This window comes from Trachypithecus francoisi, unplaced genomic scaffold, assembly GCF_009764315.1.
Source record: "Trachypithecus francoisi isolate TF-2019V2 unplaced genomic scaffold, Tfra_2.0 Lachesis_group12, whole genome shotgun sequence".
Lineage (NCBI taxonomy): Eukaryota > Metazoa > Chordata > Mammalia > Primates > Cercopithecidae > Trachypithecus > Trachypithecus francoisi.
In genome coordinates, this window is record NW_022681457.1 from 80,823,046 (window position 1) to 80,850,069 (window position 27,024).

At 46.2% G+C, this 27,024-nt stretch overlaps 1 protein-coding gene across 4 annotated transcripts in view; it reads right to left on the minus strand.

Annotated features, from left to right (window-relative positions):
- Positions 1–26,512, minus strand: part of KDM4A (lysine demethylase 4A) — a 57,944-nt gene extending 31,432 nt beyond the window's left edge. Inside the window, exons 1-12 of one of the 4 annotated variants that reach the window (XM_033226749.1) lie at positions 26,112–26,177; positions 23,495–23,671; positions 23,009–23,145; positions 21,048–21,223; positions 14,809–14,923; positions 12,154–12,347; positions 9,491–9,540; positions 8,338–8,441; positions 7,816–7,953; positions 6,886–7,133; positions 5,911–6,110; positions 3,357–3,727 (exon numbers count right to left, since the gene is read on the minus strand). In XM_033226749.1, the coding sequence (XP_033082640.1) occupies positions 3,357–3,727; positions 5,911–6,110; positions 6,886–7,133; positions 7,816–7,953; positions 8,338–8,441; positions 9,491–9,540; positions 12,154–12,347; positions 14,809–14,923; positions 21,048–21,088 (1,461 nt within the window). In that variant the 5' untranslated portion in view covers positions 21,089–21,223; positions 23,009–23,145; positions 23,495–23,671; positions 26,112–26,177. Of the gene's footprint in view, positions 1–3,356; positions 3,728–5,910; positions 6,111–6,885; positions 7,134–7,815; positions 7,954–8,337; positions 8,442–9,490; positions 9,541–12,153; positions 12,348–14,808; positions 14,924–21,047; positions 21,224–23,008; positions 23,146–23,494; positions 23,672–26,083; positions 26,219–26,408 lie in introns of those variants that run through there. The other 3 variants (XM_033226748.1, XM_033226746.1, XM_033226747.1) reach the window with 3 other exon arrangements.
- Between the last annotated feature and the right edge of the window lie 512 nt (positions 26,513–27,024).

Here is a 27,024-nt window from a genome sequence, read left to right on the forward strand (position 1 = left end):
ACTCTCCCAGATTCTCTCTTCGATTTCATTCTATCCACCTGGCATTCTCCTAACCTCAGGCCTAAACTGTTTCCTTCTCTCGGGCAGTCCTGAAATCCATACTGCAACCCCAAGCTGAACTGCTAACTCTCCCACTTGTACCACAACACGTATCATTAAGTACTGGAATGATTTGCTCTTATCTATCTCTCCTAGACTATGAGTTCCTTGAAGGCACAGTCCTGGCCTAGAGCAGGCATGCTGTAAATGATTACAAAGTAGTGAAGAGGCAGGGCAGCCAAAACAGCTTTAGAGACTTTTAAGTAGTTCAGACAAACAAGCTAGCACATGTTGGAGGTGGAGGGATGGATGGCGATGGAGCAGAGAGGGTATTAGGGTACTATCATCAGGCTAGACCTGAGAAGTATATACAGAAATAAAAAGGAACCAAGAAGACACTAAGGGTTTTTGAGCAGAGGATTGAAAAAGAGAGACATGTCAGAGAGAAGACCCCTTCCCCTAGCATACTTCCACATGGAAGGAGTCCTGGCTTTGCTTCTCCCCACGCCCTTAAAAGCTGTGATTCACTTCAACAGGATCTGTCTTTTGGAGAGGGAGTGCATTCTGGCCTATGTCCACATCACATGGAAGCTGAGGGCTTCCATGGAAATGCTTTGCCTCTAGAGGGGCCTGGAGACATCAAGAGTAAATGAGTAGTCCAGGCGCGATGGCTCACACCTGTAATCTCAGCACTTTGGGAGGCTGAGGCAGGCACTCAGGAGTTACAAACCAGCCTGGCCAACATGGTGAAATCTCTACTAAAAAAAATACAAAAATTAACCAGGAGTGGTGATGCATGCCTGTAATCCCCGCTACTCAGGAGGCTGGGGCAGGAGAATCGCCTGAACTCGGAAGGTGGAGGTTGCAGTGAGCCAAGATTGCATCACTGCACTCCAGCCTGGGCAACAGAGCGAGACTCAGACTCAAAAAAAAAAAAAAAGAGTAAATGAGTAGCAGGGCCATTTGGCCACAGGTTAAAAGTCACTTTCTTCAATCATTTTAACTTGTAAATAAAGCAACATTCTGAGCTCCATATGCCTGACTCTTGTATCATCAATTAAATAGTTCCAAATTTGAGAGGAAAAGGACAGGTGTTATTTATTGGCTTCCTGCACCTCCCACCCCAAAAAAATCCCACAAACACTTGACTCTGTAATAAGATTAATTAGGCAGTAATACAAAGACTAAACAATGCATATAAAGTATTTAATAGCTGGGGGGCGGTGGGGCGCACAGTGGCTCACACTTGAAATCATGGCACTTTGGGAGATCAAGGGAGGAGGATCACTTGAGCCCAGGAGTTCGAGACCAGTCTGGGCAACACGGTGAAACCCCATCTCTACAAAAAATACAAAAATACAAAGATGAGCCGAGAAAATACAAAGATTAGCCGAGAGTGGTGGTGTGCACCTGTAGTCCCAGCTACCTGGGAGGCTGAGGTGGGGAGGATGGGTTGAACCCAGGGGGCAGAAGTTGCAGTGAGCCAAGACTGTGCCACTGCACTCTACCCTGGGCAACAGAGCAAGACCCTGTCTCAAAAAAGAAAAACAAAGTATTTAATATACAGTGAGCTCTTGCTACTTCTTAGCTGCTTTTTGTGATTGTGATTGCAACTAGAAACAAGAATGTCAGGAAGACTCAGCAAGAGGACAGCATGAACTGTAGTGAACAGTAGGATGGACGAAATGGCTCGGGGCCTCTGTGAAGGAAGAATTGCTGGGTGGCAACTGGGAGTTTAAGAGACTCTGGTTTCCAGGCTGAAAAAGCCCTCATTTATGGAAGCTGCCATAAGAAGGCATAGAGAACTGCAATCAGAGGCAATGAGAAGGAAACACAGTAGTTATTAGCTCATTAGCCTGCAACCACAGTGGGATGGAAAGAGGAACATTCACAAGGTAAAAAGGAAGTCTGCAAAAACCGTACCCTGAGATTCAGAGAAGGCACCGAGAAAAGTTACGAGTATTAACAACAAGGAGACAAACATACCATAAAAACGGATTATTGGCAACACTAGGGAAATGTGAATATGACTGAGTGTCAAGTACTGCAGCCAAAGAAAACAGAAAGCAAATATGCCAAATGCTAATCATATATATGATGAGTACACGCGGGGGCTCGTGATGGTATTCTGTACATACTTCAGAAATTTTCCATAGTGAAGATTTTTAAGAGATAAATTTTTAAAAACTAAAAGTAAGGGAATAGGGAATAAAGAGGACCTTCTGCACTGGCTTCTTATATCTGCCACCCCTCATCAAAAGCTGCAAGCTTGACCCACATAAGCTGTAAGGCTGGGGAGTCAGGGAAGGTCACTTGGGTAGTGTGGGTCCAGCTGCATCTGACATGACTCTGATCATCCATAGTGGCAGACCCACCAAGAGCCATTTTACACAAAAGCAGGAATCAGCTTTTGGTGACAACATATATTTATGGAGGAAGCCTGAACACACATGTTCGTATTTATAGCTTTGGGAATGCACCTTGGTCTCCAAAAGGATGTTCTATCAATGTCATACTGGGAGTCTACCGGGCAGTCAAGACTTGTAAGAAAAAAAAACCCTTGAATTTCAAGGTAAGAAAGGCCATCTCATCTCATCTCACCCCAAACCCCCAAACACGTGGGCTCCAACGGCAGCCATTCTAACCCTTGTGCCACTAAGGCAATGAGGGTCAGAGGAAGAGTTCCCACCCACCCCAACTGAAAAGGCCAGCCACAGTGGCTCACACCTGTAATTCCAGCACTTTGGGAGGCTGAGGTGGGTGGATCACTTGAGGTCAAGAGTTCGAGACCTGTCTGGCCAACATGGTGAAACCCTGTCTCTACTAAAAATACAAAAACTAGCTGGGCATGGTGGCACACGCCTGTAATACCAGCTACTCGGGAGGCTGAGACAGGAGAACTGCTTGAACCTGGAAGGCAGAGGTTGCAGTGAGCCAACATCACGCCACTGCATTCCCGCCTAGGCAACAGAGCGAGACTCTATCTCAAGAAAAAAAAAAAAAAAGGCATTGTGATCCAAGTGGGCTGAGGAGGATCTGCTGCTGTGACTGAGGCTGCACTGATGCAATTCTTGGAATCAGAAGCCACAGGGATATGAGAAAAGCAACTCCCAGCAAAGAACAAGCCGGGAGAGTGAATGCCACCCAGGCTTTTGCTGGATACAACCACGGCAGGCTGGAGGCACTGACTGAGGGTTTCTCCTGCCCTCCTGCAGCACCTCCACCACACAGATCCACCTCCCCAACACAGATCCCCTCCCCGATAGGGTGTCCTTCAGGGCAGCTCCCCACCCCACATCACTGCCTGGAGCCCATACCTCTGCCAGCTCCCGCTCACTGATACTTCTGGCGGCGCTTCCTTTCTTCCTCATGCATGGCTCTCCCACAGTGACCCTGCCATCCCCTTTGGCATAACTGTGCACAGTGAGAACTCCCGTTTGCCCTTGCACTTGGCAGGAGAGAGGCTCACTAGTTTCTGAATCAGAAGAGATAGAATCCCGTGAAGAGCCAGAGCCCAGGCTGGAAGATGACTTCTTTTGGGAGCCTGAGAAGACAAGGCGTCCCCCTACAGACGCAGGATTCACAGAAAGATCCAAGGCTGCTGCTTCTTGTTCTTCCTCCTCATCCTCCTCTTCTAGTTTGACATTTTTGAGCTCTTCAAATTTGACTTCAGTGGAGTCAGAATAATCTGAAACACACATACACATTAGACAGAGTCAAGTGCCACCTGCACACGTGAATCTGATACAAGCCAGAGTGGCAAGGCACAAGGAACATGGGCTAGGAATGGGACCTGGCTTCCAATCCTGGCTCTGTCACTGAGGGGCACTGGGAGCCAGGGCTATCTGCTCAGCCTCCTGGCCTCTAGCTTCTTCCTCTGTAGTGAGAAGATGCTACTAGAATTCTACAGGGCTCATCAATAAGACTCCTGAGCACCGCCCGGCACTCAGCAGACACTCAGTAAGGGGCAGCTGCCATTTCCTCCAAAGTCTCCTGCAGGAAATGCAAGTCTGAGCTCAGCAGAGACCTGGCTACCCAGCCCATGCTAGAAAATCTAAAGATCTTGAAAAATATTAAGAGGGTGTATGTTAAATGTTCTCACTGCAAAAATGGTAACTATGTGAAGTAATATGTATTTTAATCAGCTAGATTTAACCATTCCACAACATATATATACTTCACAAATCATGTTGGACCAGGAGCAGTGGTTCACAACTGTAATCCCAGGACTTTGGGAGGCCAAGATGGGAGGATTGCTAGAGCCCAGGAGTTCAAGACCAGCCTGGGCAACAAAGTGAGACCCTGTCTCTACAAAATTAAAAAATTAGCCAGGCATGGGCCGGGCGCGGTGGCTCACGGCTGTAATCCTAGCACTTTGGGAGGCCAAGGTAGGCAGATCACGATGTCAAGAGATCGACACCATCCTGACTAACAAGGTGAAACCCCATCTCTACTAAAAATATAAAAAATCAGCCAGGCGTGATGGCCCGCATCTGTAGTCCCAGCTACTCAGTAGGCTGAGGCAGGAGAATCACTTGAACCCGGGAGGCAGAGATGCAGTGAGCTGAGATCGCCACTGCATTCCAGCCTGGGTGACAGAGTGACTATGTCTCAAAAAACAAAAAAGTAGCCAGGCATGGTGGCGTATGCCTGTAGTCCAGGCCACTTGAGAGGTTGAGGCAAGAGGATTGCTTGAGCCCGGAAAGTTGAGGCTGCAGTGAGCTGTGTTCGCACAGGCTTGTGCAACAGAGCAAGACTCTGTTTCTAAAACAAAAAAATTATGTTGTATATGACAAATATGCACCATTTTATCTGTCAATATAAATAAATAAATTTGAAGGGAAAAAAGGGAAAGAAAATCTGCTGAAGAGAAGCCAGTCCAGCACGTCAGTCCACAGTGCTACCTGGCTGTCAGCAGACCACATCTTCGTGTCATACCTGACCCAAGACAGATACAAGCTTTCTCCAACAAATCTAGCCTCAATGACCTTCCAAGTGACTGCTAAACAACACTGATCACACCACTCCCACTCTTAAAATATAAATGGCTTCTTAAGCTTCCAAGTGAGGAAATGAAAATGGCAGACAGCCCTACATCCTCTCCTATTTCTCCAGCGTCACCTTCTGGTCACACAGCTGCCTTCTACCCTAATATTCAATTGAGGGAAACTCCCCACCAGTTCCCCCAGGTGGACCATGCTATTAATATTTCCCATCTCTGCTGGGAACGGTGGCTCAAGACTGTAATCCCACTCAGCACTTTGGGAGGCCGAGGCAGGCGGATCACCTGAAGTCAGGAGTTCAAGATCATCCTGGCCAACATGGTGAAACCCCATCTCTACTAAAAATACAAAAAAAAATTAGCCAGGCATGGTGGCGGGCACCTGTAGTCCTAGCTAGTTGGGAGGCTGAGGCAGGAGAATCACTTGAACCCAGGAGGCAGAAGTTGCAGTGAGTCGAGATTGCGCCACTGCACTCCAGCCCGCATGACAGAGCAAGACTCCATCTCAAAAAAAAAAATCTCCCATCTCCACGCCTGTGCCCTGCTCCTCCCCTCTGGGACACCCTTTCTACATCCCTCCTCTCTCTCTGTCCGCCTGGGAAGGTCCTACTTACCTTGTAAGAGTCACCTTCACCAAAACCTCCAGTGTTTCCCTGACCCCTGACCAGGCAGAGGGAGGAGCTTTTCCCTACGTGTCCAGTCCACCCTGTATATCCCTACCCAAAGCACTTCTCACACTCCAAGTACACTATCTGATCACAGACCTGTCACTCTGCTTTCTTTATTTCTCACTCAGCACTCAATATGGCATCTGACACGGGACACATGTATGAGTTAAGGTTGTGGAAAATACACCATAGTCAACTAACCTGGGAAGGTAAGACCATCCTCAACTTGCCGCACAGAACTATGGGTGGGCCTCACGGGGGCGAGGGCTGCCGGGCACTCCGTCATCTCATACTGCTCAGAACTCAGCTCCTCCTTGGGGAAGAGCTCACTCTGACTCACCTCCTGTGGTATTTCAAGACAAACTCGGTGCCTCTTTGTCCCTATTCGGTGCCTGGCCAGGCTGCAAGGGAGAGGGCAAATCTTTTAAGAGCCCACAAATATATCCACTTACTCAGACATTCCTACACATCCACACACAACCCAAAGTGAATGGCCAGAGCCTGTCAGGCCTGGTTCAAAACTCAGGGACACCTCTTATTTGTGACTTGAGACAAAGGACTTCACCTCTCTGAGCTTGTTCCATCATCTGGAAGATACAGGTATTACCATCCACCTAACAGATTTGTTGTGAGGACTAAGAAAAGGTATGCAGAGTAGCTGGCAAAGTGCCTGGCATATAGTAGGTACCAAGACACGGTTCCTCCTTTCTTTCCCATATGGCCCAGGATAAATTCCCAGAGCACAGATCCCCTGGCTCAGCTTCCCATTGGTGCAGACTTAAGAAGGTGACTCTTAAGTCTGCTCTGATGGCACTGCAGACTTAAATCATAACATTACCAATGCCCTTGAGTCTCATCCTCACTACACTTCTTTTTAAAAGACTCTATGATATGATGAGAAAACATGACTTTTCTGGCTCAGGGGGAGCCCAACCTTCGCACATAAATGCCTTGACACTCATATAAATTACCCCTTTGCTCCAGCAGACTACAGCCCACTACAGGTCTCTCATTCAGAAAGTGCCTGAATGCTCTGGCTCTCAGGTTTCTGGAGCCTTTACCAAGAACACTCCCTTAGCCGAGGCACAAACAGCATCTTAGAAACAGCCTCTCCACAGGTTACAGGACCTACCCAGACACCTCTCTCTCACACAGCCACGACAGCTGCTGGGTTACCTTGTCTTCAAGTCTCCTTCCTCTCCATCCTCCACCCCTTCCATGTCCTCCTCTGGGCACTCCTCCTCATTGCCAGCTCTTGGAGGCAGTTCACTCTCCTTAAGAAACTCAGCTGCTTCTGGCGTGGGCAGAGTATGGTCAATAACTGTGTTGTCCTTCCCAGCTTTCCAAAGTTTGTACCTTTCTGGCTGGAACTTCCTCACAAACACATCCATGGAGATCTTCACCATGTCCTTTCTACAGGAGCACTGTCAGCAGGAAGCAGAAGAGCACCAGGTGAGCATACCTTGCTGCGTCCACCTCACCCCCATGTCCTAGCTCCTCCCTCCACATGGAAACAAGTGCAAGATGGTTTATAACTAGATTGTTTTGGTTCACAGGCTGAGGGCATATTATCCTTGCAGGACCTTCAAATATGAAGGGAAGCAGGGAAAAAAGGGCAGAGAATACATACTACTGGGGCAAATCTACCTGGGCACTAACTCGGGGTCACAGAGGGTGGTTAGGCTCTGCACTTAGGCCCCCAGGATGGTGAGCCACCTGCCCTTGTTCCCTGTCCAAGCCAGGAACACACAAGCAAGTCTACTACTACGAGTCAAAGGCCTAACCCTGCTGCTTCCCTAGAGTAAAGAAAACCCCTAGGAACTTCAACAGAGAAGTCTCAGAGTGGCTAAGGCAAGAATATTAACGTGTGTGGATGTGGTTTTAATGCCTAGTGGACTTAAGAACCTCATTTTATACTTCCCAAATCTGAACACATTTTTTAAAATTCCTTATGAACACAAAATGTTAGTACTCTTGACACATTGCTAGCTGCTCGTTTCTGAATTCCAGCAACTCAAAGAAATATTCTAATCACCAGCCAACGTATCTAACCAGAATTTGCTCATTTTTATCATGGTGTTATAGAAAGAAATCAAGCAGACTTACCAGCACAGCTTGCTTGCCATACTCAATCCACCGACGGGTAGCAAAATTGGTAGACTCCGCACAGTTAAAGCCATGGTTAAAGCCAGCATGGTAACCATAAGGGAAAGTGATCATAAACTCTCCGGCCTCTTGAGTCACCTGAACAAGAGCAGACTTGAAACAGCTGCTTCAAATGGCAGAGGTCCACAGAACTGGAATTCTGCGCTCCACCACAATTTAGCTGAGCAACAAAGGGTAAGTCATAAAACCCCTGGGGTCTTGCTGTCTTCTATAAAATTATGCAAAGCCCAGACATATCAGATGACATGACTATAATTAACCATTCCTCCAAATGAACCCTGTTCAAGGGGATCTGACTCTCCTCTGGAAGCTAAAGTGGCCCCACCTTTAATGCTCTTAGATCAAAGTGTTGTTACATAGTTTAAGCTTTGGCCCCCTCTTCTAGTGATGAACTAGAATAAAACTCTGTAAAAGGCCAGAAAGGGTGGTGCCTGAGAACTTTGGCATGTAACATCAGCTCACCTTGTCAAAGGGAATTCCATATTTCTTCAGCATTAACGGGGAAATCAGGGTCATCTTGTGGCGGAGAAACGCCTCACAGCTTTGAGCACTTCCTGGGAAAAAGCCTATTTAATTGAAAGGGTATGGGTTAACACAGTGCTCCACACTAGCTCCGCAATCCGGAGTCACTTCACACCTGTGCTTCTCATCGGAATGATAAACAGGATGAATCACCGATGTGATCTCCAAGGATCCTTATAGCTCCGCACCAATTCTAAGATTCTACAGTGAGCCTCTGGGCTCACTCCCATGTAGGGCATTACATGGGTAATGAAATCCTGTTTGGGAAACCAAGGTCACCCAAGCTGCCTCTGTTCTTTTTTTTTTTTTTTTTTTGAGACAGAGTCTCGCTCTGTCGCCCAGGCTGGAGTGCAGTGGCCGGATCTCAGCTCACTGCAAGCTCCGCCTCCTGGGTTTACGCCATTCTCCTGCCTCAGCCTCCCGAGTAGCTGGGATTACAGGCGCCCGCCACCTCACCCGGCTAGTTTTTTTTTGTATTTTTTTAGTAGAGACGGGGTTTCACCGTGTTCGCCAGGATGGTCTCGATCTCCTGACCTCGTGATCCATCCGTCTCGGCCTCCCAAAGTGCTGGGATTACAGGCTTGAGCCACCGCACCCGGCCTGCTGCCTCTGTTCTTATAGAGCTTTGAAACTATTTAGGACCTTTTCTCCAGTCACTTGTATCCCTGATCTTTTTTCAGTAATGCAGCTATAGTATGATCTACCCAGGCTTTCCTGAAGTATGTTCTCTAGACATACAAATCTATGTAAGTCCACTGAAAAGAAACAAAGCATAAAATGCAGTTTCTTCTTTAACATTTGGGTCTTTAGTGGAAACACCGGTCATACTGGGTCTGGTTCATTATCGCTGGTCAAAGAAACACCACTGCTCATTAAAACTGAGGCACAGACAATCAAAGAAGAAATGGCTCAGGACAAAGGAAGAAAAGGCTCTGTCACTGCCCTCTTAAGGTAACCAATGAGGCTCACCCCCATCTGCAGGCCTGCGACAGGACCTGCAAGAATCTGACCATGGGGAATGCACATTTTAGTGTAGAGCCAGGAGCACAGCTCATAGGAGTGTCCAACCCAGCAAACAGAGAAGACACAGTACCTTTGGCGAGGCGTTCCAACCGCTTTCCATGCTCAGGTGGAACAGAGTACCTGCAATCACATGAGAGCATCAGAGGCTGGGCGGAGACAGGTACAGGAGCTAAGGGGCTTATTCCCACTCTCAAAACACCTTGAAATGGCAGATTTTTTTTTTAACTTCCCAAGCACTAGAAAGGAATCTGAAAAAATGAAATATTAGACTGTTTCGGCACAGGAGTAAAAAGCCCGTAAAGAAGGTGAGTGAATTTATTTCTTCTATATTCATTCACTTAATAAGATGTTTATTAAGTGTTCACCATGAGCCAGGATTTATGGTACACAATATTACTCTCCTTTATAATGTTGTTCATATAACTTTTTTTTTTTAAAAAAAGGATGTCATTACATAACCTCAGTATTTAAAAATGCTCAGTATTTTTAAATGCTTGAAAGGCCTAACAGGGGGAGGGCTAGAGGAAGAATGGAAAACAAAGTGCAAGATAGATCCGACACTTAAGAGACCCAGCCCCGTATCTGCTGATGAACCCATTTTCCCTTTATCTCCCCAACAGCTACATACACTGATTACCCAACAATCAATTACCTCTCTACCCAGTAGGGTGTCTAAACACCATCGAAACTGTTCTTCCTAAAAAAATGAAAAGAAAAAAAGGACACCTAGGACTATTTAAAACTTTTGCAAAATTGTTAAATTTTATATTCTGAAACTCACAGTAACTCTATTTTAACCTTTTTAATCTCTTCTGAAGATTATTCCACAGTAACAACAAATCCTCCCACTACAAACAGCTTCATTATAAAACAAAACAGAGAAGAGGAGTTGACAAAAATGTCACCTAAAGGACTCCGGGATCCATCAGGCAACCCTACACAGAAGGCTCTGGAGGGGCCACTTCAGAGGACCTAAGAATGTATATAATAACTGGAAAACCTTCTTTTATAAGAGAATTCAAAAATCCAGGAGCAGGGAGTTTTGGAGTAAACAATGGTGAAGACACAAAAGCTACATTTACACATCCTACAAGTCTAGCCTTCTGAGGAAGGAAATAGGACAGTAGTTAGTGGGGTAATCATAGGCTCAAAAGGTTCTTTCTCCCAAGATCAGAAACTGGAAAGCACTTGAAAGAAGAAAAGAAAACTCCTGAGAAAGAACATGGCTGAGGATGCTGAATAAAGAAATGAAGGTGGATATGGTTTTCATAACTCGCCATAATGCGCCCCATGGTGTCCCCTCTGACCTCATCACTCACTTCTCATCATTTTACACAGCACTCAATCTACAGTAGACTTCCCCTAGCTCCCTAAACACACCATGCCCGGCTACTTTTGTATTTTTAGTAGAGACAGGTTTCACCATGTTGGCCAGGCTGGTCTCGAACTCCTGACCTCAGGTGATCCACCTGCCTCAGCCTCCCAAAGTGCTGGGATTACAGGTGTGAGCCACCACGACTGGCCCTCATGTGCTGTCTTAATCCAGGAGCTCTGCATCTGTGGCTCCAACTGCCTGGATACACTTCCCTCAATCTCCCAGCTGCTAAGCCCACCACCATTCCACCCAGTTATGTCCTTCTCATGTTTTGGATCTCAGTTGTCACCTCTTCCAAAGAAGCCTTCTTTAATCTCACCCATCTGTCCTTCCTGTGTGGACCTTAGCACCCACTTCTTCCCCATCAGAGCTGTCCCCACACCATATGATCATTCTCTCACACTTTCTACCTCCTGACCAGTCTCCCATCTGTGTGAGGGTAGGTATCTCATCTGTCTTATCCACTGCAGTTATCTGCAGCACCTTCACTAAAATGCTGAGACAGGGGCCAGGTACAGCGGCTCATGCCTGTAATCCTAGCACTTTGGAAGGCTGAAGTGGGAGGACTGCTTGAGCCCAGCAGTTTGAGACCAGCCTGTGCAACATAGTGAGACCCCATCTCTACCCTAAAAAAAAGAAGGAAAAAAATTAGCTGGGCATACTGGTGCATGCCTATAATCCCAGCTACTTGGGAGGCTGAAGTAGAAGGATCACTTGAGCCCAGGAGGTCAAGGCTGCAGTGAGCCATAATGGTGCCACTGCACTCCACCCTGGGTGACAGAGTGAGACCCTGTCTCAAAATAGAAAAAAAAAAAATGCTGAGACTCAAAGATGGGTCAGTGCAGAGAGAGGAGACAGAACCAATGTTTGTCTCACCAACAAGAATAACACCCTGGAGAAAGAACAGGAAGCATGCTGAATAGCCTCGCAATCCCTCGTGTGTTAAGCATACACTGCTGCTCCCCAAGTATTAATATTTTTTCTTATCATAAGGAAAAGAAAGCTTTCTATCATCTGAGGGAGTGACTCTAGTCTTAGAAGTCTGCTGCTAAGAAATGCCTCAGGCCTATTCAGAAAAAAAATCAGAAAGCAGTCGGATAGCCTGGAAGAGCCCCCGTGTCTTTGGGTAACTCTGCCAGAGCCCTGCTCTCTAAAGCCTCCCTACTCAAAAGGTGGTCTGAGCACCAGAGCTCCAACAGCATCTTAGCACTTGAAAGTGCGTTTGAAACATGGAATGTCACCCCAGGCCTGAACCAGCGTCTGCACTTTAACATAATCCTGAGGTGCTTCTCATGCACACTGAATGTGAGCCCGTGCTGTAGCACAGAAGCCCGGTGCCAACTGCAGGCAGACTGTACCAGGACTTTGGTTCTCCGAAGTGCAGGTAGTTGATGCTGTAGAGGTCCATGTCTTCAGTGTGCCAAGCAAAAGATGTCTTCCACATGCCAAAGTACAGGTATGGGGTGTTCACACCCTCAATGGTGATCCCACTTTCCTTTTCCACCAAGTCCAGGATTGTTCTCAGCCGGCCAATATTCCACTCATCAACATGCTGCAAAGGCAATGACAGTCCAGGGCAAGTTACATTTGCATATAAACCAAGGCTCTGAACCTACAAATCAAAGTAGGTCACAAGTAAGCTGTCATCTCTGATAAACATTTGGAATAATGTCAAAACACTATGGACGTGAAGACCACAGTATTCCTCATTCACTTTCACAGCTACCACTGGAACTGACACAATTTACCTTCAAAGGGCAAATATTACTTGTGAATACTAGTGCAGGAAAGATGAAGAGATGATAGTCACCTGTTTTTTTGTTTGTTTGTTTCTGAGACAGAGTCTCGCTCTGTTGCCCACACTGGAACACAGTGGCATGATCTTGGCTCACTGCAACCTCAGCCTCCCTGGCTCAAGCAGTTCCTTGCCTCAGCCTCCCAAGTAGCTGGGATTACAGGCACCCGTCACCACACCCCACTAATTTTTCTATTTTTAGTAGAGACGGGGTTTCACCATCTTGGCCAGGCTGGTCTTGAACTCCTGACCTCGTGATCCACCTGCCTTGGCCTCCCAAAGTGCTGGGATTACAGGCGGGAGCCACCGTGCCCGGCCAACAGTCACCTGTTTTAAACCCCAAGAGAAAAAGTTTGAATTGATGCCAAAGAAATTTAGGTCAAAAGAGAAAAAAAACTCTATGACCACACACACACAAAAAATTGCGAAACATGGGAACTATGACAGTGGACCAGGTGTGGTGGCTCACACCTGTAATCTCAACACTTTGGGAGGCCAAAGCAGGATTGCTTGAGCCCAGGAGTTCAAGACCATCCTGGGCAACAAAGTAGGAAAGACCCAGTCTCTACAAAAAAATTACAAATAAAAAAAAAGTAGCCAGGTGAGGTGGCACATGACTGCAATCTCAGCTACTTGGGAGGGTGAAGCATGAGGATCCCTTGAGCCCAGGGGTTTGAGGTTACAGTAATCTATGATCATACCACTATACTCGAGCTGGGTGGCAGGGCAAGATTCTGTCTCAAAAACAAAAAAACAAAAAACTATGGCAATGTTGTGGCTTTTTAGCCCTGATTTCTACCAGGCAGTGTCTTCATAAAAAAATGTGCAATATCCTTTTCCTGAGTTGTAATGGCCAGCTGAGAGTCCACCTCCCATAACTAGGCCCTGGATTATTATTATGCCTGACTTTTGTACCTCCCCATCCCAGATCCTTACAGCATCTTCCTGCCATTCATCCCTACAAGCTTGACTTTCCCTGACCCCCAAAAAACTGTTATCAACAAAACTGGAATTCTTTTTTTTTTGAGATGGGGTCTCGCTCTGTTGCCCAGGCTGGAGTGCAGTGGCACGATCTCGGCTCACTGCAAGCTCCGCCTCTCGGGTTCACGCCATTCCCCTAAGCCTCCCGGGTAGCTGGGACTACAGGCGCCCACCACCACACCCAGCTAATTTTTTTGTATTTTTAGTAGAGATGGGGTTTCACCGTGTCAGCCAGGATGGTCTCGATCTCCTGACCTCGTGATCCGCCTGCCTCAGCCTCCCAAAGTGCTGGGATTACTGATGTGAGCCACTATGCCCGGCCTGGAATTCATTTTTTTAACTCTTCCAATAACTGATAAAAACATTAAAATATGGGCCAGGCGCAATGGCTCTCGCCTGTAATCCCAGCACTTTGGGAGGCTGAGGCAGGTGGATCACCTGAGGTGGGGAGTTTGAGACCAGCCTGACCAACATGGAGAAACCCCAACTCTACTAAAAAATACAAAATTAGCCAGGCATGGTGGTGCACACCTATAATCCCAGCTACTCGGAAGGCCGAGGCAGGAAAATCACTTGAACCCGGGAGGTGGAGGTTGTGGTGAGCTGAGATCACACCACTGCACTCCACCCTGGGCAACAAGAGCGAAACTCCATCTCAAAAAAAAAAAACCTTAAAATATGAAAACAATTATGACTGATAATCCCTGAAATGCCCTACGGTTTTTCAGTCATCGGAAGATATTCCCAAATATTCTCCCCTTTCACCATATTTAAGGCAGGACTATGTCCCAAGCCAATGAAAGTGGTTAATATGGCTTTTGCCACAGAATCTTGTTTGAGGATTCTGAAGAATCTAAATGTATTTTTCTTCTTAAATGTATACCCCTTTCAGTATTCAGTCATCTTTCTTCTGCAGAAACCACACTGCCTCATTTCATTATCTGAGAGCCAACCCACCCTTTCAAGAACTCATCAGCTACCACCCACCGACTATGCTAACAACCCTTGAAAAGAGCACCACATCACCCACTTCACATGTAAAGTAGGAGAAATAAAATTCAGTCACATGCAAAATGGCCCACAATGAGGCCAGCACAGCAACATCAGCTGGGGGTAGATCATCTGTTCACCCACCCATTCACCAAACAGCTTTTAGGTGCCTACTACGTGCTGGGCCAAAAAAAAGGTATTACAAAATTACAAAAACGCTGCACAGAGGGTTTCCAGTGAGCCTCACCTTTTCATAGAGGGTACCATTCACATCTGCACCATAGATTGGAGGATTGAATGTAAGATTTTTCCAGTATTTCCGCTCGAGCTCTTCAAACTCACTATAGCGTGGGGTACAGTACCTTTTGAAAGTAAAAAGAAACATGTAAACCACTTACGGGGTTTATTAGGCATTATGAACATTACAAGACATAATCCCCTATTCCAGTGACAGCAAGAATTTCAAATGAACAAGGCATAATCTTGGCCTTCAAGGCTCTAATACATAGTCACTCCCTGAACGTTCCTTCCATGAGCACTGGGCCTGAAGAAGCCTGAGGAAGGTAATGTACACAGAGATGTAAACCCACCTTCCTCAACAAGCACATCCTCAACTCTCTGAAGAGACTACTTAAACCACACCTTGCTGGATTCAGGTGGCCACCCAGGGAGAAAACAGGCTTACAAACCAAGACCCAAGGTCCCTGCATATCCACAGACAACCAAAACCCAGTAGCATGTGAAGAGCTGAGGCTCTCCAACAGCGTTCACCTCCCTGAACCAGCCAAAAGGAAGCTGCTCCAAGAGGACTCATTTGTAAGTGCCCCTGCTATATGCCCAGTGCCCTACGCAGAGGCTGACACTCACCAAGTAATCACACCTAAAAACATCAAGTATTTTAGCAAAAATATAAAATAGCTCTAAAAATCTAGATTTTTGCACATCAAATATTCCAATTAGGAAAATACGTACTCACATATATGCATATTTATACCTACCTATCTACATATAAAGCCATAAAAATATCTACACTTTGGCCAGAGGCATGATGGCTCACACCTGTTATCCCAGCACTTTGGGAGGCCTGGTGGGGGCGGGTCACCTGAGGTCAAGAGTTCAAGACCAACCTGGCCAACATGGTGAAACCTGTTCTCTATTAGAAATACAAAAATTAGCCAGGTGTGGTGGCACACGCCTGTAATTCCAGCTACTTAGGGCGGAGGCTGAGGCACGAGAATTACTTAAACCCAGAAGGAGGAGTCTGCAGTGAGCTGAGCTAACGTCACTGCACTCCACCTTCAGCCATAGAGTAAAACTCTGTCTCAAAAAAATATATATATGTATATATATATATGCCTTAAAAAGACAGGATCCTTGCTCTGCTGCCCAGACTGGAGCACAGTGGTATGGTCATAGCTTACTATAGCCTTGAACTCCCAGGCTCAAGCAATCCTCCTGCCCCAGCCTCCCGAGTAGCCAGGACTGTAAGTGTGCACCATCACACCTGGTTAGTGTTTTTATTTTTTGTAGAGATGGAATCCTGCAGTGTTGCCCAAGTTGGTCTCAAACTCCTGGCCTCAAGTGATCCTCCAACCTCGGCCTCCCAAAGTGATGGGAATATAGAAGTGAGTCAATGCACCCAGTCTAAAAATACCTATACTCTTTAGCTTAATCATCATATACTGAAAATTTACTAAAAACAAACAAAAAAAAACTTTTAGATTCAAACCAGCCAAGTACAGTGGCTCAGGCCTATAATCCCAGCACTTTGGGAGGCTGAGGCAGGAGGATCACTTGAGCCCAAGAGTTTGAGACCAGTAACATGGTAAAATCCTATTTCTACAAAAACTTTAAAAATTAGCAGAGCTGGCCAGGAGCGGTGACTCACGCCTGTAATCCCAGCACTTTGGGAGGCCACAGCAGGCGGATCACCTGAGGTCAAGAGTTTGAGACCAGCCTGGCCAACATGACAAAACCCCAACTCTACTAAAAATACAAAAATTAGCCAGGCATGGTGACTCACATCTGTAATCCCAGCTACTTGGGAGGCTGAGACAGGAGAGCTGCTTGAACCTGGGAGACAGAGGTTGCAGTAAGCCGATATCACGCCATTGCACTCCAGCCTGGGCAACAAGAGCGAAACTCCATCTCAAAAAAAAACAAAAAATAGCAGGGCATGGTGGTGCACACCTGCAGTCTCAGCTACTGGGGGTGGGAGGGAGTAGGAGGGCTGAGATGGGAGGATCTCTTGAGCCTGGGAGATCAAGGCTGCAGTGAACTGTGAAATTAGCTGGGTGTGGTGGTGCGCACCTGTAGTTCCAGCTACTTCGGAGGCTGAGGCAGGAGAATCGCTTGAACCCGGGAGGAGGTGGAGGTTGCAGTGAGCCGAGATCAAGCCACTGCACTCCAGCCTGGGTGACAGAGCGAGACTCCGTCTCAAAAAAAAAAAAAATTATTATTATGATGAAGCAATTTAAGAAGAGTAATACACAAACCTTACAGATATTTGAAAAGGTGAAAAACTAATGTACATTCTAACTAAAATGGCAAAAGAAATATTATAAATGTATAAAGAGTAGACACATAAAGACCAAAATGAACTCACGGAGATAATGGGAATGAATTTAAAATTAATTAACTAAAAATCTGACTAAACAGGCCAGGCGCAGTGGCTCACGCCTGTAATCCCAGCACTTGGGAGGCCGAGGCAGGCAGATCACGAGGTCAGGAGATCAAGACCATCCTGGCTAACATGGTGAAATCTCGTCTCTACAAGAAATACAAAAAATTAGCCGGGTATGGTGGCGGGCGCCTGTAGTCCCAGCTACTTGGGAAGCTGGGGCTGAAGAATTGCTTGAACCCAGGAGGTGGAGGTTGCAGAGAGCCGAAACAGCACCACTGCACTCCAGCCTGAGCGACAGAGTAAGACTCCATCTCAAAAAAGAAAAAAAAAAATCTGACTAAATAACTCCCTTACAGATTAATGTCAACCTAGTGAATAATAAATTGTAGAGACCTAACATTCTCTCTGAAATACAATTAACTCCTCTACTGCCAACTAATCTGTCTCATGAATGTAGGTTTTTAGGTCGGGCAGGGTGCCAGCACTTTGGGAGGCCAAGGCAGGCTGATCTGAGGCCAGGAGTTCGAGACCAGCCTAACCAACATGGTGAAACCCCATCTCTACTAAAAATACAAAAAAATTAGCCAGGCGTGGTGGCGGGCGCCTGTAATCCCAGCTACTCGGGAAGCTGAGGTAAGAGAATCGCTTAAACCTGGGAGGCAGAGATTGCAGTGAGCTGAGATCATGCCACTGCACTCCAGCCTGGGCAACACAGAGAGACTCTGTCTCAAAAGCAAAAATTTAGGTTTTTACCTTAAAGGTAAGAATCTGCTATGTATTAGGATAAAAGGGTTAGACATAGGGCTGGTTAATTTAAAAGGAAAACAAGTGTGCTGAAAGAAGAAAAAGCGAGACCAGCCTGGCCAATATGGTGAAACCCCATCTCTACTAAAAATACAAAAAAATCAGCCAGGCGTGGTGGCTACTCGGGAGGCTGAGGCAGGAAAATCGCTTGAAGCCAGGAGGCTGAGGTTGCAGTGAGCCAACATTGCACCACTGCGCTCCAGCTTGGGCGAGAGAGCAAGACTCCATCTCAAAAAAAGAAGAAAGAAAGAAAGAAAAGAAAGGAAAGAAAGAAAGAAAAGAAAAGGCCTAATGTGTTAACAAAAAGGGAAGAAAGGCTGAGGAGACTGAAGCCCCTGGTGGAATTCCATGTGAGAAGCAGAAGGCAGGTGAGCTTGGTCCTCACGCGTAGCAAAAATCAGACAAAAAGAGGCCGGGTGCGGTGGCTCAAGCCTGTAATCCCAGCACTTTGGGAGGCCGAGACAGGCGGATCACGAGGTCAGGAGATCGAGACCATCCTGGCTAATACGGTGAAACCCTGTCTCTACTTAAAAATACAAAAAATTAGCCGGGCGACGAGGCGGGCGCCTGTAGTCCCAGCTACTCGGGAAGCTGAGGCAGGAGAATGGCATAAACCCGGGAGGCAGAGCTTGCAGTGAGCTGAGATCCGGCCACTGCACTCCAGCCTGGGTGGCAGAGCAAGACTCCGCCTCAAAAAAAAAAAAAAAAAAAAAAAAAAAAATCAGACAAAAAGGATGGCAGGAAGGATACAGCCTTTCACCTGCAGAGCAAGCCACATTTCTTTGACATGCCTTTATGTAAATTCTCTCATTGGCCAGTAGGTTGGCCAGCAAGGTAGATGTTTTAAGAGTAAGGTTGGCCAGGCACAGTGGCTCATGCCTGTAATCCCAACATTTTGGGAGGCCAAGGTGGGTGGATCATGAGGTCAAGAGATCGAGACCATCCTGGCCAACATGATGAAACCCGTCTCTACTAAAAATACAAAAATTAGCCGGGCATGGTGGCAGGTGCCTGTAATCCCAGCTACTCAGGAGGCTGAGGCAGGAGAATCTGCGTGAACCCAGGAGGCAGAGGTTGCAGTGAGCCGAGATCGTGCCACTGCACTATAGCCTGGCAACAGAGTGAGACTCCGTCTCAAAAAAAAAAAAAAGAGGTAAGGTGTCCGCCGGATGCAATGGCTCATGCCTGTAATCCCAGCACTTCGGGAGTCTGGGGCAAGGGGATCGCTTGAGCCCAGGAGTTCAAGACCACACTGGGCAGCAAATAATAAAAAAAATTAGCTGAGCGTGGTAACACATGGCTATACCTCCAGTTACTTGGGAGGCTGAGCTAGAAGGATCACTTGAGCCTGGGCAGTCGAGGCTGCAGTAAGTCATGACTGCACCACTGCACTCCAACTTGGGTGACACAGCGACACCGTGTCTCAAAAAACAACAGAAAGAGTTCAGTTGTCAATAAAACTAGAAGATCTCAATTACAATTGTGATAAGTCAAGTGTGGTAAGTCAATGAAAAGAAGGCAAAGAGTAGAAACAAAGTGAGACCTGATGAGAGAGAGCTGATGAAGCACAGGAATGCCACCCCAGCAGGGCGAAGACAGGCAGGCACAAGACCTGGCTCTGGGCTATTAAAAGTGAAGGCACAGTATGTGCGACAGCTGAAATCAAGGCATGTGCAAATCAAAAGGCTCAGGAAAAGAAGCAAGGGAAAAAGGAAAAACTTGTGGAAACTCAAAATTAAGGAGTCAATGGAAAGTGAGAAAATCCAAGGAAGAGGATTAGAAGGAGTGGTCAAGGCCAGGTGCAGTGGCTCACGCTTATAATCCCAGCACTTTGGGATCAAAGGTAGGCAGATCACCTGAGATCAGGAGCTCAAAACCAGCTTGGCCAACATGGTGAAACCATGTCTCTACTAAAAATACAAAAATTAGCCTGGCATGGTGGCAGGCACCTGTAATCCCAGCTACTCGGGAGGCTGAGACAGGAGAACTGCTTGAACTCGGGAGGCGGAGGTTGTGGTGAGCTGAGATTGCACCATTGCACCATTGCACTCTGGGGAATGAGCGAGACTCCGTCTCAAAAAAAAAAAAAAGATGGAGTAGTCCGAGCTGAACAAGGGAACACAAAATTTATTCTCTGTGAATCTCAGGAAAAATGAGAACTAAACATTAAAAACAGTGGAGACGGACCAGGCATGGTGGCTCTTGCCTGTAATCCCAGCACTTTGGGAGGCCAAGGCAGGCAGATCACTTGAGGTCAGGAGTTCAAGACCAGCCTGGCCAATGTGGTGAAACCCTGTCTCTAATAAAAATACAAGAATTTAGCCAAGCATGGTGGTGCATGTCTATAGTCCCAGCTACTTGGGAGGCTGAAGCGGGAGAATCACTTGAACCTGGGAGACAGAGGTTGCAGTGAGCCAAGATCTCTCCACTGCACTCCAGCCTGGGCAACAGAGTGAGACTCCATCTCAAAAAAAAAAAAAAAAAAAAAAATTCCCACAGCAGAGAAGAACTGAGAACAGGCCTACACAAAGAAAAGTATCTCTAAAAGAGACAAGAAGGTACAGAGGAAGAAGAATGGAGTGACAGATAATAGCAACCAGCTTGGTGGTTTACTCACACTTTGTTAATGTCAAAACAGAAATGAGCTAGCAGGCTGGATGGGCAGTGAGAAATTCCAGCACAATTAAACACAGAGCATCCCAAGAGAAAGGAAGTGGAACCAAAGCACTTTTGATGAGCAGGTGGTTATCAATACCCAGCAAAAGCTCCTTGTGCACCACCTCCAACTTTCTCCTTGCAACTTTAGAGTCAGAAAATGATTCTACTTCTGATGGAAAAACAATGGGATTTGTTGATATAAACAGGAACAGGTTTAGACTGAGACACAGTCCTGAGAGGAGGAAATGCTTCCATAAAAAAAGCAGAAAGGGAGACAGCTAGAACAGAGCTGTCCTACTGAAAACACTGTTCATCAGGACAGCAGCAGCCCTAGAGATGCTAGGACGACGAGACACCAGGGTGCTAGATGGTATGTCAGGTAAGAAAGGGTTTCCACTCACTTATCGCTATTGGCTATCTTGCGGAACTCTCGAACAGTCATGGCTTTCTTCTGTATGTTGTACTGAGTAAAGAGGCCAGACTGCCCCGTCACCAGCTGTTGGATGGGGGCAGGAATGACCAAATCATCAATGTCATCATAGGATGCTCGTGGCTTCCACTCTTTTGGAGGAACAACCTGAAGGGAACACAAGAAACAAAAAGACAGATGAGAAACCTGGCAAGCCAGTCAGACACCAGGAAGCATGTAGTTACCAGCCAACCTAACAGTCAATTTTACTAGACAGTTACTTTGATTGACCCACATTCACCAAAACACAGTAAGTCACAGGCATGCTAATCCCGATCCACTTTTGCCACCAACCAGCTGCCTAACTGCAATAACCTAAGGTAAGTAACACTTGTTCCCAGCTTCAGTATCTTATTTAGTATCTTATCAGAGACTGAAGAGTTGCTTCTCTCTCAATCTCATAGCCCAGTGCTCTCTTTAAAAAAATCACAAACACAATTTTACTTGATTTGGTCGACTCGATACTTGTACAGAATTTCCTTTTTTCACACACTAGATTACAATTTACTTACAAAGAAGCATAACATTCTTAAAAATCGAATCGTGAGGCCAGGCACAGTGGCTCATGCCTGTAATCCCAGCACTCTGGGAGGCCGAGGCAGGTGAATCACCTGAGGTCAGAGTGTGAGATCAGCTTGGCCAACATGGTAAAACCCCATCTCTACTAAAAATACAAAAATTAGCCTGGCGTGGTGGCGCTCAACTATAATCCCGGCTATCTGGGGGGCTGATGCAGGAGAATTGCTTGAACCCAGAGGCAGAGGTTGCAGTAAGCCAAGATCGCACGATTGCACTCCAGCTGGGGCAACAAGAGCAAAACTCCGTCTCAAAAAAAAAAAAAAAAAATCTAATCTTTAATATTTAAGTAAGATAGATGCACTTTATGGAATACTATACAGCTTTTTTTTGTTGTTTAATTAGAGAGTACTGTTTCACTTCATGTAACAAGGGGGAAAACACACACACACACACACACACTAGCATCTGCATAAGAACACTGAAAGGACATACAAGAAAACACTGAAAGGGAGCAAGACTCTACAGTAGCTACCTTCCAATAGCATTCTGTTTTACTCACATAATCAAATTACCCATTCCAATAGTAATAAATTAACAAGACAGTTGACATGAGAAAAAAGAAGAATGAGTTGAATCCATAACTGACCTAGAGGGAGGAATATATGTTGTTAAAAAGGAAAAAAAAAAAAAAAAAAAAAGAAAAAAAAGAATGAACACACCAACACAGGAATGTATATGGCATGATGCCATTCTCTTTTAAAAACAAAACAAATAACACTATTTTATATGTGTGTATGTTCGTATGAGCAGAGAAAAAGGTGTGGAGGGAGCTATTACCACTTAAGGAGACGGCACTGGAGAAGGTGGATGAAGATCAGCCTTTTCTTTATCTGCGTTTGAAATATTTAACTTGTAATAACCGACATTTTTTTAGTAACTTTTTAAATCTAATAAAGTACAACCAAAAAAAGCAATGTGCTGTGAAAAACTGCACTACAGGCCCTGCTATCCCCGCCTGCTGTTATTAACCCAGCAGTAGCATATCTGCAGACAAGAGGAAAGAGGAGGAAAGAGGATGTGGTCGTCTCAAGTCTCTGGAGGCACCAGGGTCCAAGACTGGTCCTCAGCTTTGTAGCCAATGTTCTTGCTTTCTCTTTTCATATTGAAAATGTAACAAGCACATATGGTAAGAAATTCAAACAACATAAAATGGTGTAAAAAATTTCCTCCTGACTTAGACTGAGGTCCCTGCCTCTTGGTTTCTTGAGGATCTCTCCAGAAATGCAGTTCTTTCAGCTTCCAGCACTCAACCTGGTTGTGACAGAATATATGAAGAGCTGATTTGACTCAGGAAAAATAACGAATCCAACTCACAGGAGAAAGAAGTACAAACCAGAAACCAATTTCAAATTACAAGGACCAGAATACTCATGTTGGCTGGCCAGTGCATTCTCTCCCCTTGAAGAAAGTCCACATGGGAAGCCAAATTGCTACTAGAGTGCTGGATGAGACTGAAATGAGAGCAAGAGAAGTCAGATGGCATAAGCACTCACTGGTAGTTCAATAACACTACAGCACCCAGCTCCACCAAGAGGGGCTGAGGCACAACAGCAGCCAGGCCTGGAGACACTAGCTCTTTACCTCCCCCTTTCTGAAGATTCCAACTAGCTCTCTTCCTACCTAAAAGCAGAGATGCTTCTGATGTTAACAACGGGAATTAACTTGCAAATAGAACTGCATTCACTAAAGTCATCACCCCACCCAACTTTCAGTAAAACACAGTTCTGGCCCTTATTTAGAAAAAAAAATCTTACTGCTGCCCTAGGTAACAAAACCATCTGAACAATCCCAGCTCCTTACCTTGGCGAGCCCTGCCCGATGAGCTCCTTGGGATTCAATGTAGGCAATGTATCTACTGAAGTTTCGGAACTCTTCCATAGTTGGATAAAAGGTCATTATCCTAGCACTGGGATTCAGAGTTTCAGACTCAGAAGCCATTTTCCTTCCTTTTTGAGGTCCCTTTAGTCAGACAGGAATCTGAAGAAACACATTAAGAGCATAAAATAATATAAAAATTAAAATTAAGCGCTGGAAACATCAATGCTGAAAACAGTAAAAGATAATATAGAAATTCAGAAGACGCAGTTAAGACTTCACACCTGGAATCTGCCTCTAGAAAAGTTATTTAAGGGCCAGGAACGGTGGCTCACGCCTGTAATCCCAGCACTTTGCAGGCACCTATAATCCCAGATACTCAGGAGGCTGAGGCAGGAGAATCGCTTGAACCCGGGAGTCTGAGGCTGCAGTGAGCCAACATTGCGCCATTGCACTCCAGACTGGGCAACAAGAGCAAAACGCCGTCTCAAACCAAAAAAAGAAAGAAAAGTTATTTAGGGTCGGCCTGTGGTGGCTCAAGCCTGTAATCCCAGCACTTTGGGAGACAGAGGTGGGCGGATCGCTTGAGTTCGGGAGTTTGAGATCAGACTGGGCAACATAGTAAGACCCTGTCTCAAAAAATTTTAAAACATCACAACAACAACAAGTTATTTAAATAAACTAGAAATACAGATGGAAAAGGTTCTGTTTAAAAAGAAAGTGATGTATCAAAACTGCTTCACTGGATTGGATTCACTGGATTGAAACCTTATTTCAACAGAGACATTGTTATTGCAACAGGATTGCTCTTGAAAGAAAAAAAACCAGAAAATTGTTTAGCTAAAAAAAGGAAATTAATTTGGTTGTTGGTCCTATCTAATGCTAAAATGTCCATATTTTACCCTTATCCTTTCAAGCTACTCCCTTATTAACACCTTGCTAATCACTTTTCAGAGTATTAAACATAATATACTACAACTTGAAAGCCACCCACGGCTGGGTGTGGCGGCTCACGCCTGTAATCCCAGCACTTTGGGAGGCCAAGGCTCCTTCCTACCACACAGCTAAACTGGATACCTAAATAAAAGTTAAGTGGCTACAAGATAACAAAACTTAAGGGTTCAAAAGTACTTTGATATTAGTAACATGATTTTAAAACCTTTGATATTAGTAACATAATTTTAAAACCCTAAAGTGAAACTGTTCTATCTAAACTAAGATGCAGTTTCAGCAGTACTTAATGAAATCAAGTTACAAACAAGTTCCATTGCACTGTACCCAGAACTCAAAGGACAAAATTTAAACTAGCAATACAAGGCAAACTTCATAACTGACTGGAGAAAGCCAAATAAATACTTTGTTTTTAGATGAGAACTTCAGCTAAGTGGGTGCATCCCCACAGCTCGGTAACACAATAGACCATCTCAACTGAAAAAAGACAAAGCATACCAGTGAAAACAAGCCATTCTAGAAGGAACACCAGTATGTCCTTTCCTTTACCCACCCTCCTCACTCAGGGTGCAGCAGTTCTGTACCCACTATCTGGGGCCCAAAGCTATGGCGGCTCAGTTCCAAGAGTCTCTTTGAGAGCTGGAGAGCTCAGAAAGGAGAAAACTGCTTCCAATCTACCAGAAATCTGGTTACAGCCCTGGGAGCAGAACTGTGTAAGGTAGGAGAGAAGGCAAATCCAGTTACCCGTATCTCCTAGGCTTCCTTTCCATCAAAAATAAGGCGTGTTTCTAAACAGGCGCTTTTCATGCACCTGGCAGAAACTTTGCATGGCAGGTATGCTGTTATCCCTGTTTTACATACCAGGAAATTTGCCCACAGCCCACTCTTAAGTGCACCTTCCACTGCTCTATACTGCTTACATCCTCATCTCCATCTGGACTAAGTCCTTTGCAAGGGCAGCTCCAAGTATGGAGAAACCCGAAGTTTATTTAATTTTGAAGACCCTCTTAAAAAGAAAAATGAATCCAAAATATCTTACTTTTACAAATTTTATAAAAACATACAGTCATGTGAATACAATGTTGGGCCCGAAGGCCCTAATGGGCTTCATCAGCTTCTGGCCCAATTCATCTTTGTATGCCTAGAACAATGCATGGCACAGAGTAGGCAATCGGTAACTGTTGAAAAACTGATTTCCTCACCCTCACCTCAATTGTTCATCCCTTCTTCAACCCTAGGATTCCCTTCCCCCAATCTATTCCCTGGGGAAAGCTCCCGTTTCATGACACCTTCCCTCCCCATCAGTAACAAAGCCTAGTGATTCAAGAACACTGGCTCCGAAGTCAAAACTCTGAATACAGATCCGGTCTCTGCCGTCTATTAGCTGTGTGACCTTGGCTGTGTGAGTTGACTGAGTCTCAGTTTCTCCACCTGTAAAATGGGGATCCCAACCCCCTGCCCTGCAGGGTCGCTGTGATTAGCTCAGATGATGCAAGCGAAACACTAAGCACTAGGCCCAGTACTTAACCACTCAATAAAGCTAGCTGTTGCTAACGACCCCTCGGACTCCCGCACCCTTCCCTCGCAGCCGCTCCCGCGAACATCACTCCAAAGGCAGCGCACCCTGCTCCCCAAGGTCCCCGAACCTCACCGCGCACAGGTTCGGCCCCTCCCGGCCCCGCCGCCTTGGCGAGTAAAGCTCCGCCGCAGGAAGAAGAAAATAAGGCCCAGAGGACCCGCCCCCCTCTCCCGACGTCCATTGGCCCTGAAGATTGGAAAAGGCCAATCTCAGAACCCATTCTGGAAGCTCCTTCTCCTATTGGTGGAGGAACATGCCGATCATTCACCGCTGGAAGAACCACCCCCATCGCCCCTCCCCCACCAAAACTCACGGTCATGGCTACAGCAGCAAAGAGCCTCAAGAATTCCAAAACCCTATAGTTCTCACCTATAGCCCAAAGCCCCGCCAGGGCTTAGGCTCAGCTCCTGCTGTCGCCACTGGCCGATCCCACTGCTTTTCCAGCAGGCGAAGGACGAAACTCCGCCTCCTCTAAAGTCTGCATCTGCGCAGCCGCACAGAGTCAACCAATTCAAGGGTGGCTGCAAGCCATACACCAGCCAATGAGCACGCGCCGCAGCCACCTCCCAGTCCCGACCTCAGTGTGCTCAGCCTATGAGCGCCGGCTCGGGCTGTTGCCAGGAGGAAACGCTGTACCACTCGGGACCGCGGCCAGTGAGCCTCTAGCTGAATCGCGAAGCTGGCCAATCATAGGCGGGCTCCTGGCCACCCATAACTAATCAGGGTTGAAAGAAGCTAGTACCTAGAAGTGGGCCGGTCGGGTAGATGGGTAAGGGCGGTGAGGTTACTATAGGATGTCGCTAACGAAAGGATGGGCCAAAGTTTTCTTGGGATGAGTATCCTCTTTGCCTAACGTGGAAATGTGTCGGGGCCCTTAGGGGCAGCTTCCGAGCTCAGGGAGTGCTGAAAAGATGACCGTCTTGTCCCGGTGTCTTGGGCGTCTCGGTTTTCAAAACAAAATCCTGTGTCCTTGGAAACCCCTCAT